Genomic DNA, 14,322 nt, shown 5'->3' with positions numbered 1-14,322 from the left:
GCCTCCCATTGTAGTTTACAGTCACCTCTACAATAGCACGTATTAGGAATAATTGTGAAGGCCCCTTCAATGTTGTTCGTTTGTCAGAATGTATTACTGTTTTCTGTTTGAGCTTGCAAAGTATTACAGTGAGTATTTCTTACTTAGATTCTCCCAACAGGTTTGTCCTTTCAGAAGGATGCATCTGCTGTTGTTCCCTTCTATTGTAGACAAAGTTCAGAATTAACTATGAACATCAAAGTGATGTGTTGACAAGTTTAGGAAAAGTGATCAGCTGACAGTCTGTGCACAAAAGGCACAACGGCGTTGACTCATGCCGATGTGATCAGCTTGTAGGACAAAAGGGGAATGCGTAATACCACTACCTCTTTTAGATCTTTTTTTACTTCCTGTTTTTTTTCTTCTTTTCAGTATCCTACTGCTGCTTGTTGCCTGCCTAGCATCGTATTCCATATACCTCCTCCTTAGCATGTGCATTCAGACCGGTAAGTCAAGTGTTTGTTGTACCTCACTGAAACAGCTGTAACAGCGCCTGAGTTTCTTTACTGTAAAATCAAAGTTACTGTCTTTGTTCTAAAATAAACATATTTGACTTTTATTTTACTTAGTTTTTTTTGTTAAATTTAACCAAACTGAGATTTATTCACTTTGTAAATATATTTCTTTGCTGTAGACCTCCTCTTGGGCAGATTTTGATAGCAAGTTGGTCGGACTTTTAACAGGGGCACAGATGGTTACGTGGGTTATATCAAGAAACAAAATTGAGCCTGGGTATCCCCAATACTGCATGAAAGTAGTCCCTGCTGTCTAGTTTGTTCCCGGAGACCCCACTTTATTGCAGTTAAAAAGAAAGCGTTCATAGGGGCAGTTTTTCGCTTAAGAGGGCAATAGTTCTCCTTGTCTTGGTCTTATTTACGTATCTCTGTTTGAACCAGAAGGCCAACATATCCTCCCTTCATTGGTCTCTCCTTTAATTCACCACCCCAAAACCGTTAAAGAGCTTTCATCATTAGCGTAGGCACGACGATAACATGGGGCAGACACCCCCCGATTGAACAGCATGCAGTACCTCCATAGTGAATTAAGTTGTGAGGCAGGCCTCTATGCACAACTTAATTCACCTCCATGGTGAATTAAGTTGTGAGGCAGGCCTCTTGTTACTACCGCTCCATCCTCTTCCCCACACTATGTCAGTGCCCTCCCAACTGATGCAAGTCTGGTTACTTCACCTATGTTGAGTAAGATGCCCAAGTGACTCAATGTTCGCTGCTGACTTCTACTGTGAGTTGAATGTCAGGAGTTTTAGTTTAGTAAAACCAAGTCAAATTTCTATCCACTAAGGCCAGTAAATTGAGTACAATTACACTGAGTAATAGTGACATTGAAGCGCGTAGAATCACCAGAAGCGTGATATGCAGCTCTACATAGGAAGGAAATGTATATTAGCTATTCAGTGATTGATGCAGCTCAAACACGACTTCAGGAAATGCATTACTTCACATAAATCTAAGGCGGCAGAAAACTGTGCCTCCATTTCTTTTAAGTTAGTGTAATTTCCTGTGCTATGCTATGCCTAAGACATATCTCCATGTCATCACTGAAGAAAGCAAATCCTGTGGCTTCAGTGGCGACGAGGATGGGATGCAAACACAAGGGTGCACAGCATGATGGATTTAGGTTGTGCACATTGGTTCTTATTCCATCCTAGTAGCCAGTTGAAGTGATGGGGTAAAAGTTAGGTCTGAGCTTAAGAATGCATGTATGTTATGTATGTAACTTTACTTGAAGAGGAGCTGCAATTAACTACGTGTAACAGTTCCCACATGTATTCTGTCGTCTGAAGTAAGAGAGCTCAGTTGATTCTCAAAGTTTCACTTTTTCCTGTATTTTGGTTATTAGTGGTTGTGTCCCGCGTTTCTCTAATTGTTGGTCACCAAAACTGTCCCTGCACTCCCCCCCCCCCCTCCCCCTCCAACCCTCTGTAACAAAGATCAGGTTGAAGATTTACTTAGACTCAAAAATGAAAGCATTCAGCTCAGCATTCTCTCAGCCAGCCCCCGAGGATACATAACGCTGGTTCTTAACAATTCTGATTCAAAGAATACTACAGTGGATCTTTCAGGGCATTTTTGGTCCCTTCTGGTATTTTTTTGCTCTCAGACTACAATAGTTTTAGATATCTCAGTGTATAGTCATGCAGATTAAGGTTCACTGCTGAGGTGATATGTCTTGTTCCAAGGTCCTTCTGGTTAAAAAAGGTGTTAACATGTGGGGTTGTCGTCTCCTTTAAAAGTTCTCGAGTTCCACAGCTGTCATCGAGTGCTCTGAGTCTCATCCTCTCAATGTGAGGCATGGTGCTCAACCAGTCCGGGGGGCGTGGCTTGGGCGCCGATGGCGATGGTCGCCTGAGAGCTCGGCTCCGGGACTGAGCCCGGGATTATCCTGTTAATCGGAGGCCGCGGGGCACCCTAGCCCCCGCAAATCATAGCTCGGCCCAACTGGACCCCACTGAGCCGCCCGGCGCGGCCTGGACGAGGGGGGACCTGCCCGAAACACGAAGTTTGAGGTCCCGGGGAGAGCGACCCAATATGGCGTCCGGACCTCTTTGTCTCCTTGGACGGGGCCACTAGCCTGGATGAACGCCGCTGGTCATAACGTGCCCTCCGCTCTTGTGTTTTCCAGGAGAGTGAGAAGCTGGACTCTGCCCTGTTGAGACCCTGATATTGAGGAATGCGCCCGGGCGATCGGAAGCTCCTACCATAGTAAACCCCGGCACGCGGACGCCTGGAGGTCCCGACGGAGGTGGCGACCCCGGACACGGCGCTTGGCTGCATCCCCCGATTGTCCCGATCCCATGGGAAGCATAACCCCCTGGTGCCACAAAATCTCTGGAGGTGTGGGTGGCCCTCGTTCCGGATCCTCGTCAACCAGACGGACCTGCCCGGCCTGGCGCCGAGTGTCTCCACCTCCTCCTCAGCGCTCTCAGACGACACGGTGGTGGCGCGAGCCGAACCTGTGGAGATCCACCGGGCCCTGGAGAAGAGGATCACCGGCCTTTATCCCGAGGACCTTCATTCGGGAGAGTTCTAGTCGGCGCCCGCACTCGGTGGCACCTTTATCTGAGCCCACACTGTGCGCTTCCCGCGATATGGGGAAGCCGAGAGGGGCCAAGGGGCCCACTCCGGCCGTCTCTGACTCGGAGACCCCAGACAAGGAAGGCAGCGGCAACCCGGGGGACACTGGTGGCGCACCGCTGCAGCAACAGTTTGATCGCGTCCTGGAGGCGATTGCGACCACACGCTCGGCCCTTCAGCAGGACATTGCCCAGGTGGCGACGAGTCTGGGCCTCCTCAGGGCGGATCATGGCAAGCTATCGGACAGGGTCAAAGAAGTAGAAGGCTCGGTAAAAACCTTGGAGCCGGCGCAGCGGACCCTGGCCGCGGCAATGAAAGATGCTCTAACCCGGATTTCTGCCCTGGAACAGCGTGCGGAGGATGCGGAAGGCCGTAACAGGCGCAACAACATCCGAGTGGTAGGCCTTCCGGAGAAGATCGAGGATGGCGACATGGTGGCCTACTTGGAGGCCTGGCTCCGAGACACGGTAGCCCCGGAGGGCCTATCCTCTTTCTACACCCTTGAACGGGCTCATAGAGTCCCAGCACGGCCGCCGCAACTGGGCCGGGCGCCGCGCCCGGTGGTGGCGCGCCTCCTACATTTTCGCGACAGGGACCTCATCCTCAATGCCGCTAGACATAATGGCCCTTTCAAGGTGGAGAACAGCCAGGTGAACATCTTCCCGGACTACACCTATGAAACCCAACGTAGGCGGTATTCATTCTTGGCGATCAAGCGCGAGCTCCGGAGCGAGGGCATTCAATACTCGCTCCTATTTCCTGCAAGGCTCCGCGTCATTGTAGATGACAAGACTCAGTTTTTTGATACCCCGGAGGAAGCCTGTAACTGGCTTGAACTTTATAGAGCTGGGAAAGATGGCTTCGCCTCCACATCTCAGACAACTGCGGAGCCGGGACAGCGACGGCGGTCCACGAGGGTGCGGAGTCGCCGGGGCCGTTCAGGCGGCCCTACTACTGCAGAGACATCGACGGAGCGGAAAGGTGTATTGGAGGTGTTGTCCGCCCTGTCTGGGTCACGAGAGGATGCCATCGCAGAAGAAGAGAACCCTGGTGACGAGGGAGCATCGACGGACTCGGAGAACTCGGTGACGGATAGTACCGGCACACCGGTGATTACACCAAACTCGGTTGAGGACCTTCTTGATGGACAGGGTTGACGGGGTGAGCTGTATCCTGTTGGGTGGGGGCCCGTAGCGGGGGTGGAGGGAGCCGATGGTTCAACATGATCACAGGAGAAGCGGGAGGTGGGGTGCCCTGCCTTTGCCCCGAGGGTTTCCGTTACTGTTTAGGGCTTGCTTTAGTCCTGGCAGCAAGGGCATCGAGGGCCCACTGCCACCGCCCAGCCCGCACCTGGCCCTTAAGGCCTTCCTACGGTGGCGACTGTAGGATTAGTTTGAGACGAGGGGGTTTTTTGAGGGCATGGTTTGGATGGGAACTAGATGGAGTTATTTGGGTCCTGTTCTGGGGAGGGTGGGCAGGGGGTTGGGTAACGTAAGATTTGTTGAGTTTTGGTTGGGGGATATGGCCGCCATCAGTGTTGGGGGGATTGTTGCTTGCCTATTGTTGAGACCCAGATGGGGAGACTTTGCACGCACAGTATGGGACAATGGCTGACGTTGCTAATGTGAAGTGTATTACTTGGAACGTGCGGGGGCTTCATACCATGTCTAGGCGGCACAAAGTCCACGCTTATTTAGTGCGTAGGGGAATACAAATGGCGCTTCTGCAGGAAACCCATCTGAACAAGGCGGAAGGGGCGGCGCTACAGCGTAGATGGAGGGGACAGGTCTTCTACACGTCGTACTCAGCGTATGCCAGGGGGGCGCTAATCTGGATCCGGGCTGGGGTTCCCTTCCAGGTCACAAACTCAGTGGTAGATCCCGAGGGGCGTTACGTGGCCATCTCTGGTACTCTGGGGGGGAGGGACCTGAACGTTTGCTGTGTTTACGCACCTAACATGGACCAGATTGCCTTCCTTTCTAGGTTATCGGGCTCACTAGCCCATTTTTTCACGGGGCCCCTCCTGCTCGGTGGGGACTTCAATTCAGTGGTGGATGTGGAGACCGATCGCTCGCACCCGCCCCTCCCTGATTCTCCGGTCCGCCGCGTGGCCAAGGGCCGTAGAGACTGGCAGACACGGTGGGGTTTGACGGATATTTGGAGGGCGCAACACCCCGACACTAGAGATTACTCCTATTTTTCGGGCCTTCACGAGTTGCACGTTCGGCTGGACGGGTTTCTTGGCTCGACTGAACTGGTTTCAGCGGCCACCCGCTCCGAATACTTGACTAGGACCATCTCGGACCATAACCCCCTCCTGCTGGCCCTTCGCTGGTTTCCGGGGGCGCCGGCGGTGCCCACCTGGAAGTTACGCCCTGAGATACTCGAGGACATTGTCTTCAGAGCGGACTTAGGCGATAAGATCGAGGAGTATTTCGCGTCCAACGGGGGCTCTGCAAGCACGAGAGCGCTGGAATGGGACGCTTTTAAGGTGGTGGTGAGGGGTTATTGCATCACCAAGAAGGTAGGTATGAGGCGGGTTATCCTAGAGGACTTGGAGGTGGCCGATCGGAAGCTTCGGGAGTTGGAACTCCGCCGCCCCGGGCACCCTGAACTCCAGGGACGCACGGCGGAGGCGAAGGAGGCGGTGGCGGCTGAGGTCGAGCGGCTGCGCTGCTTTGACTACAAGGCCTATACGGTTCGGTCCCTTGCAGAAGGGGATAAATCGAGTGCGTTGCTGGCATGGCTGGCTAACCCTACGCGCCAGACCTCACTGACGACATCCATGCGTATGGCGAATGGGACCATGGTGCACACTCAACCGGAGATCCTAGGCTGCTACCGGCACTACTACGATCAGTTGTATCGCAGTCGTGCTGCCAAAGACCCCGACCTTCTTGAGGACTATTTAGGACCCCTGGAGCTCCCGGTGGTGGAGCCTGATGTGGCGAAAGCCCTAGGCTCCGATATCGAACTGGGGGAGATCCGCAGCGCCATCAAAAGAATGGCACGGAACAAGACCCCTGGACTGGACGGTCTTCCTGTGGAATTTTATGCGACCTATGCCGACCTCCTGGCTCCGAGACTGGTGATTGTTTATAGAGAGGCGAAGAGGCTTGGCCGACTGCCTGGCTCGATGCGTGAGGCCCTGGTGGTTCCCCTCCTCAAACCGGGGCGAGACTCAACCGACCCGGCATCCTACCGGCCCTTATCGATGCTGACGGTCGATTATAAGATTCTGAGCAGCATCCTGGCCTCGAGACTAGTTGGCCACATGGCCTCCCTGGTGCATGAGGACCAAGCCGGGTTCATCCCCAAGCGCAATACAACAATGAACATCCGTAGGTTGTTCCGCTTGCTGGGTGAGCCGCTCATGGATGCTCCGTGCCCAGTGGTCCTGTCGGTAGACTTAGAGAAGGCGTTTGATAGCCTGGAATGGGACTACCTACACGCAGTGTTGCGACGGTTTGGCCTCGGTGGGGGATTCATCAGATGGACCGCGGTCTTGTACGCCTCCGTGTCGGCCAGGGTTCGGGCGGGCCCATTAATTTCCTCACAGTACCCGGTAGAAAGGGGCACGAGACAGGGCTGTTCGTTATCCCCACTTCTCTTTGCGCTGGCGGTAGAGCCCCTTGCAGTGCTACTCCGGTCGGGGGCGCATTACAGTGGTTTCAGGACCCCTTCGGGCCCGCACCATGTTTCGTTATATGCCGACGACCTATTACTCTTCCTTGAGGACCCAGTCGAGGCCCTGCATGGAGCTCAGACGGCGCTCACGGCGTTCGGGGCGGTCTCAGGCCTACAGGTAAATTGGACCAAGACATGCCTCTTCCCGGTCCGTAGAGGCACCCCTAGTCCAGTCCTCAATGGGGGACTTAGATGGGAACCCGACTGTTTTAGATATCTGGGGGTGTACATTTATCATGATCCATCTGACCTCCTGGACGGAAACATCGCCAGATGCAGTCGAGCTCTACGGGGGAATATGGACTTCTGGGCTACACTGCCGCTTTCGTTGGCGGGGCGGGTCGCCCTCCTCAAAATGGTGGCTCTCCCCCGACTGCTATACTATTTCCGGGCGCTACCAGTTTGGATCCCGCCAGCCACGTTTAGGCTCCTACGGTCGACGATGACCGGATTCCTTTGGGGCTCGGGCCGCCGTAGAGTGGCCCTTAAGACCCTGATGAGGCCGAAAGCCGAAGGTGGACTTGCGGTGCCGGACTTTGAGAAATACTATCTGGCGGCGCAGCTCCAGACCTTCACCCAGGAGGTTGCCAGGGAATTCCGAGGCCCGGAGGACAGGAGAGGTACAGGGATGGCCAGGCATGTCCTATCTTTCATAGCCCTACGCCAACGTTTGTCCCTACAGGACCTGACGTTGGAGGAAAAGACCATTCGCCTGTGTTGGAACCGGGCTCACGCCAGGGGCCAACTCCGACTACCGTATGCGCCGGAAATACCATTGGGGATGCTGACGGCGTTGCCCCATGGCGGGGATTGGTCACGATTGGCGGACTGGGAGGACGCGGGGTTGCAGTTGGTGGGGGATCTTTATGAGGCCGGGGTACTCTTGCCTTTCCAGGAGCTCATTGACCGCTTCGAGATTCCCCCAGGGGACTTCCTGTTGCACTCGGCCCTGGTCCGGGCGATCCAGGCGCATTGGAAAGGCGGACAGGAGGAACCTCCTACGTCTCCGGTGTGCCAATACGTCATGATGTCTGCGGGCACGGTGAAGGCGGTCACCTGCCTCTACGGTAGATTGATCAATGAAGGGTTGACCCCCCTTACGACCCTCAAGGCCCGTTGGGAGGCGGACATAGGCAAGGAAATCCCGGAAGCGACTTGGTCTCAGCTCGTGCGGCGAGCTTGGAAGGGGACGCGTCACGCCCGTTTTCAGTTGGTCCACTATTATGTACTCCATCGGGCATACCTGACCCCGGCGAAAATCCAACAATATTTCGCTACGGGATCGGCAGCCTGCCCCAGATGCCCGGCGCCAGAGGCAGACCTCCTCCACATGTTGTGGGCCTGCCCGGGTCTATCCTCCTACTGGGTGGAGGTAGAGAAGACTCTGACGGAGGTGACGGGGAGACCCCTATCGGTTGATGCGGCGGTGGGTCTGTTGCATTGGTTTCCACATACCCCCAAAAACAAAATTTCCAGTAAATTTATTGATTTAGGGCTTCTCTTGGCCAAACGGGAGGTGACCAGGAACTGGAAGGCACGAGCTGGTCCGACCGGGAGCAGATGGCATAGCGAACTATTGAAGTGGGCGGCGGGGGAAAGCACGCTGAGATACCAACTGGCTGGGAGACAACGTAACGAGCGAGCACAGGAGACAGCGCTGGAATGGGAGACACTAGTACAGGCCCTCAGAGACTATTGCGCCCCCAGCGACTCTGATAGTGAGATAGCAGCGCGCCCTGAGTCCCGATAGGCGATGGTGTTTTCTGTTACTGATACGCTCATCTTGGGTCCTCTCACGAATCCTATTGCGGTTGCTACCATACACTGATGGCGGGGTTGGGTGGGGGAGGGATTTCTTTGCAAGTTAGTGTTTTGTGGGTGGGTCTTTCTTTTGGGTTTGGGGGCTTGTTTAGAAAAGCAGATGACGGACAGTGGATTATCCGGACCAGCCATTCACTCCTGCTGAACCCCCACTGGATTTTATTGCCCGATTTTTTGAACTGTGGGCTGGATGATAATGTATAACAACGTGCTGGGGGGGATGGACGGGATGCAGTCGATTGATTTCAGTGTATTTTTGATGCTGGTCATATTTGTAACAGTTTCTTGATTCCTGCAATAAAAATATATTTAACAAAAAAAAAAATGGTGCTCAACCAGTCCGTCCTTCTAATATAAATTAAGAATGGATTCAATATTTGTAGTTCTTCATTCCGAAACTCAGGCTTTCTCGCACCACTAAACAGTCATTCGTGCATTACAATGCCCAAAATTTATAACGTCATTCATATGGGCATATTGCATTTGTCCTTGTGGAATTTTGTTTAATTTGGGGTGTTTCCCGACCTCCTTGTAGCTTTCTTGTAGCAAATACATTCATTCTGACGTGAGAAACTTTTAAATTGCTTCACTCTAATGACCTCTTTTATCTCCAGATCCCTTTTAAGCAGACTGAAGGTGGTTAATCCATTAAGCTCCCATCTGCATGTTGCAAGTGCTGACAAGTCTCCGTGTCCATCTCTTTAGCTATCGATTGCACTTTAGTCAAGGACGTTCAAGTGCCATCAAGTTGAAAATCCCTCCTCTTTCAACGCACCCCTGATATCGTTTCTTGTGACTTCAGTTGCACTTTTTCCTCTGATCTTTCTTCTGAAGTTGTTTCTCATTAAAAAAAATGCTGATGATACATTTCCAATTGGATGGCTTGAAGTCTCTACACGATTGGTAGTTTTGGGGTCGTTAGCACACTGTAAAGTTGTGCTTGTTCTTTGACGATGGCCCCATTGGTGGTCAGTTGAATGCACAGGATAGGCACATTAGCTTTAAACTCCCTTGTAATCTTTATTACTGTTTTTTCCATTTCTCGTTACAGTCCTTACTTTATATCAGACCACCACCTTGTTCTAAAATCCCAAACATTTTCCTAAAGAGAGAAAGTTGCACACAAAGCCAACCACTAGCTTGGGCGGAGCCTTAAAGTGACGTTGCACCCCAGTTTCTTCTGTGCAATTCCCCATGCATATCTAGGATCTTTTTCCCCTCCATAGAGGACATACCCACGCCACTGTCTGTGCGCTGGACTGTTAAGCAAAGCATTATCCATCAATGCACTAAGACTTGCCATAGTCTTGTAATGGAGAATTTAGTCTTGGGTGCGTATTAATATTATTCACTGCAATAGTGGAACCTTGGATATCGTAAAATGCTAGAAAGATCAATAAATACATTATTATTCAGCAAACTGAATAACCCTAATTTCCCATAAAATCGCTGAAATCAAGTGGATGGTTGCCTGCTGGGGTCAGCAGGCCACCGTCTGAGCTGAGATGAGTTTGAGCTATTGGCATTGTAAATGACAACATTTGTATTTATGTGTTGGTTTTGAAAATAGATAAATAAATGGCATTGTTATTTACATTGCCATTAGCTAAATCTCTCGCAAATGTGAGACTTATTGTACCCTACGGACGAGCTCAGCAGACAGCAATTACTGCCACACACACACACACAATGCGGCCACACATACACACACACACTCAGAGCCACACACACACACACCCAGAGCCAGCCACACACACAGAGCCAGCCACACACACACACACCCAGAGCCAGCCACACACATACACACACACACTAAGACATGTTAGACCTAAAAAAATAAACAAAAACAAATTAGATAAATGCCAAGAAACAAAAGGCTTACCTTAAACACTAAACATGCCGACGAAAGCATTCCATTGACGGAAAACAGAGACAACAGCAACAAGACACGGAAACACGTAAAACAAACATGGAGAGGACATGAGACGGGGGCAACAGAGACAACACCACGGAGACACGCAAAGACTTAGCACAGAGACAAAGTAAAACAAACATAGAGAGGACATAAGACTGGGGCAACAGAGACAACAGCACCGACACACGCAAAGACTTAAACGTAAACACATGCCGCCCGACAGCTCGCAGTGGCCCGTGGTCAGAGGGCAAATACAAGGGGCGTGTGAAGGCGTGAGGGCAAACTACGTTGAATGGACCGCGGGGGGGGGCAATAGACATCCCAAGACATAAATGCAAATTGCGGCACAAATTGTCAAGAACAAAGTACATGACACAAGGGTCCAGCAACAACAAAAAAAAAACATTGTGAATTGTGCTAATAAGGAACACCCGCTACCCAAAAGACGGACAAACGGAGTAGTCCAAGAAACGCGGGAGGTGGCGCGAGCATAAGGAAATCCTCCATACTGGAGAAAACATCCGAAAAGACTAGGCAATCCCCCGGACACCATCGGAAAATAAGGAACTTTGAAGCCAAAGGTATGCTCGGACCCTGTACCCCAGCGCTAAGGCCAAGAGCTATATACACCCTCTACATCCTCACAGGGGAGTCAAAATGGCCGGCAATGTCCCAGTGCCAGGGGACAGCTCGTGTCGCTAAGATGGCCGCTGCCTGCCGCCCTTGTCCCGTGAGCAGTGACCAAGCAGCCATGTTCGTTAAACTGGCCGCGGCATGGCGCCCATGTGTGCTTAGTCAGTGACCTAAGACTGAACGGACCTAAAATGGCCTCTACGTGGTCCCGATGACGGCGTGCTCCTGAACAGATGGCACCAAAAGACAATAGCAATGACCCAACTTCCAGGCCGCAATGGACACTGAGGCCGCTAAAGGGGACAGCACGATAACGCCCTAATGCCTTCAGGGAAAGAGAGGAGGGGGCCTCCGTTACCATCCCACGTGCATGTACTCTCCCCCAATGGCCACCTCCAGTCCCAAAGACTCCCCTCAAACCAACCTACCGCACGTTGGTGCTAGCACGGGGGGCGGCATAGCGCCCGAAGGTAAGGGCACAACAAAACCCCGTTAGCTAGGAGATGGGACGATAATGACACGGGCGACAAAATTCTGCACCACTAAATAAACGTCAACCTAAGATTGGAGCACAATGCGGTCCCGCCAGAAGCGCGGCCCGACTCCGGGCCAACCCTCCACCCCCGCAGCAGACACGGGCCATGGAAACATGGAAACAGGAACGGGGAGCAGCGGACCCGCACCAAAATAAATTAACTGACTAGGCCAGGGGTCTTCAATCTGTGGGGCGCGACCCCCAAGGGGGTCGTGGAGTCCTTGGAAGGGGGTCGCAGATTCTGCCAGAGCACGCAGTTAAGCGTGTTCATGGCGGAGGCCTAATTCACACCAAGGTGTGAAAAAGATCAAAGCCTCATTAACAAGTAAAAGGTCTTCTAAAGACCTGTCAAGTACTCGGGTGTGGCTGTGTGTGTGTGTCCCTGAAGCCGTTTCGAGCTGGGGGAGGAGGAGAAGTGGGGGGATGGGCGGAGGGGGGCTGGGGGAGCAGGCTGTAGTGTAGCCCTTTGAGGTCAATGGATATTGCGCGCCTGGAGCTGTGGGTCCCGTGAAATGTCCCCCGCCCCCAGCAGGGAGGTACAGAGATGCCCTCCCATGATCGGGAAAGAAGGAAGAAGAGCAGAGAGATACTGACACCCCCGCTCCCCCCCCATGAGAGAGGCAAAGAAAAGGTGGGTGGATGAATGATGGGTGGATGCATGGATGTAAGGATGAAGGATGGATCGATGTGTGAAAAGGTGGGTGGATGAATGATGAATGGTTGGATGAAAGGGTGGATGGATGGATGAAAGGATGGATGGATGAAAGGGTGGGTGGATGGATGGATGAAAGGGTGGATGGGTGAAGGATAGATGGATGAAGGATAGATGTAAGGATGAAAGGGTGGACGGATGAAGGATGAATGGATGGATGAAAGGGTGGATGGATGGATGAAAGGGTGGATGGATGGAAGGATGAAAGGGTGGACTGATGATGGATGGATGGATGGAAGGGTGGATGGATATATGGATGGATAAAAGGTTGCATGGACGAATGATGGATGTGTGAAAAGGTGGGGGGAGCAATGATGGGTGGATGGATGGATGCAAGGATGGACGGATAAAGGATGGATGGATGGAAGGATGAAAGGGTAGATGGATGGATGGATAAAAGGTTGCATGGATGAATGATGCATGGATGGATGTGTGAAAAGGTGGGGGGATGAATGATGGATGGATGGATGAAAGGGTGGATGGATGGATAAAAGGTTGCATGGATGAATGATGCATGGATGGATGGATGTGTGAAAAGGTGGGTGGATGAATGATGGGTGGATGGATGGAAGGGTGGATGGGTAAAGGATGGATGTATGGATGGAAGGATGAAGGGGTGGGTGGATGAAGGATGGATCTATGGATGTAAGGATGAAAGGGTGGATGGGTGAAGGGTGGGTGGGTGAAGGATAGATGGATGAAGGATAGATGTATGGATGTATGGATGAAAGGGTGGATGGATGGAAGGATGTAAGGGTGGACGGATAAAGGATGGATGGATGGATGGATAAAAGGTTGCATGGATGGATGAATGATGCATGGGTGGATGTGTGAAAAGGTGGGGGGATGAATGATGGGTGGATGGATGGATGAATGGGTGGGTGGATGGATGTATGGTTGAAAGGGTGGATGGATGAAGGATGGATGTATGGATGGGAGGATGGGAGGATGAAAGGGTGGATGGATAAAAGGTTGCATGGATGAATGCTGGATGGATAAAAGGTTGCATGGATGAATGATGGATGGATGTGTGAAAAGGTGGGTGGATGAATGAAGGGTGGATGGATGGAAGGGTGGAGGGGTTAAGGATGGATGTATGGATGGAAAGATGAAAGTGTGGATGGATGAAGGATGGATGGATGGATGGATGGAAGGATGAAAGGATGGATGGATGTGTGAAAGTGTGGGTGGATGAATGATGGATGGATGTGATGAGGTCTAACAGGCGCATTTATGGTTGTCAAAAGATGATGATGAGGAGTACCAGTTTCTAGAAACTTTTGTCGGAAGGGGGTCCTTACCCCTAAAAAGGTTTTACAAGGGGGTCTCGGCATCAAAAAGTTTGAAGACCTCTGGACTAGGCAGAGCATAAAATTAAATAATCGTGAAGGCACCGCCAACTACAACTCCCAGAATGCACTCATTTGTTAAATATAGCCCATGACCGAAAGCTTGGCGTTGCATCAGCATGCAGCTATGTAATCAGCCTACTATAAGCTAGAAACGTTGTTTCCTGTTGTAGAATACATCCCTGGGGTGTTTTCTGCGCCCTAATTAGGCGTGCATCACACAGCTACTCTGAGTGTTTCCGGGTACGAGTGCAGAGCTGTGCCCGAGCAGACACGCGAGTTTAGGGACACACTGTACCCCTCGATGACTGTTTAGGATTTATTTGTAAACGTATTAAATGCTAAATAAAATACTGCAGCTTCATAAAAATGCAATTAAGCGGTTTCCAGATTTTCTTCCATAGGGTGGTCACACTTTAGCTATAATGGAAAGTCTTGGTTTTTCCCCCCCAAGAATCCATAGCTTGCCAGGAGCAAGCAAAACTCTAGCTAGTTGCGAGCAGCAACAGAGACAGTGGATGTGTGAAAGTGAAGAC

The 14,322-nt window shown here is 51.7% G+C and overlaps 1 protein-coding gene across 1 annotated transcript in view; it reads left to right on the top strand.

Moving 5' to 3' along the window:
* The first annotated feature begins 411 nt into the window (after nt 1–411).
* SLC38A6 (solute carrier family 38 member 6) overlaps nt 412–14,322 on the top strand; it is a 360,414-nt gene continuing 346,503 nt past the window's right edge. The window contains exon 1 of the mRNA XM_086937949.1: nt 412–485. Coding sequence (XP_086794075.1) covers nt 470–485 — 16 coding nt within the window. The 5' untranslated portion in view covers nt 412–469. The remainder of the gene's footprint in view (nt 486–14,322) is intronic.

This window comes from Lissotriton vulgaris, chromosome 9 (assembly GCF_964263255.1).
Source record: "Lissotriton vulgaris chromosome 9, aLisVul1.2, whole genome shotgun sequence".
Lineage (NCBI taxonomy): Eukaryota > Metazoa > Chordata > Amphibia > Caudata > Salamandridae > Lissotriton > Lissotriton vulgaris.
This window is presented reverse-complemented; position numbering and strand designations above follow the sequence as displayed.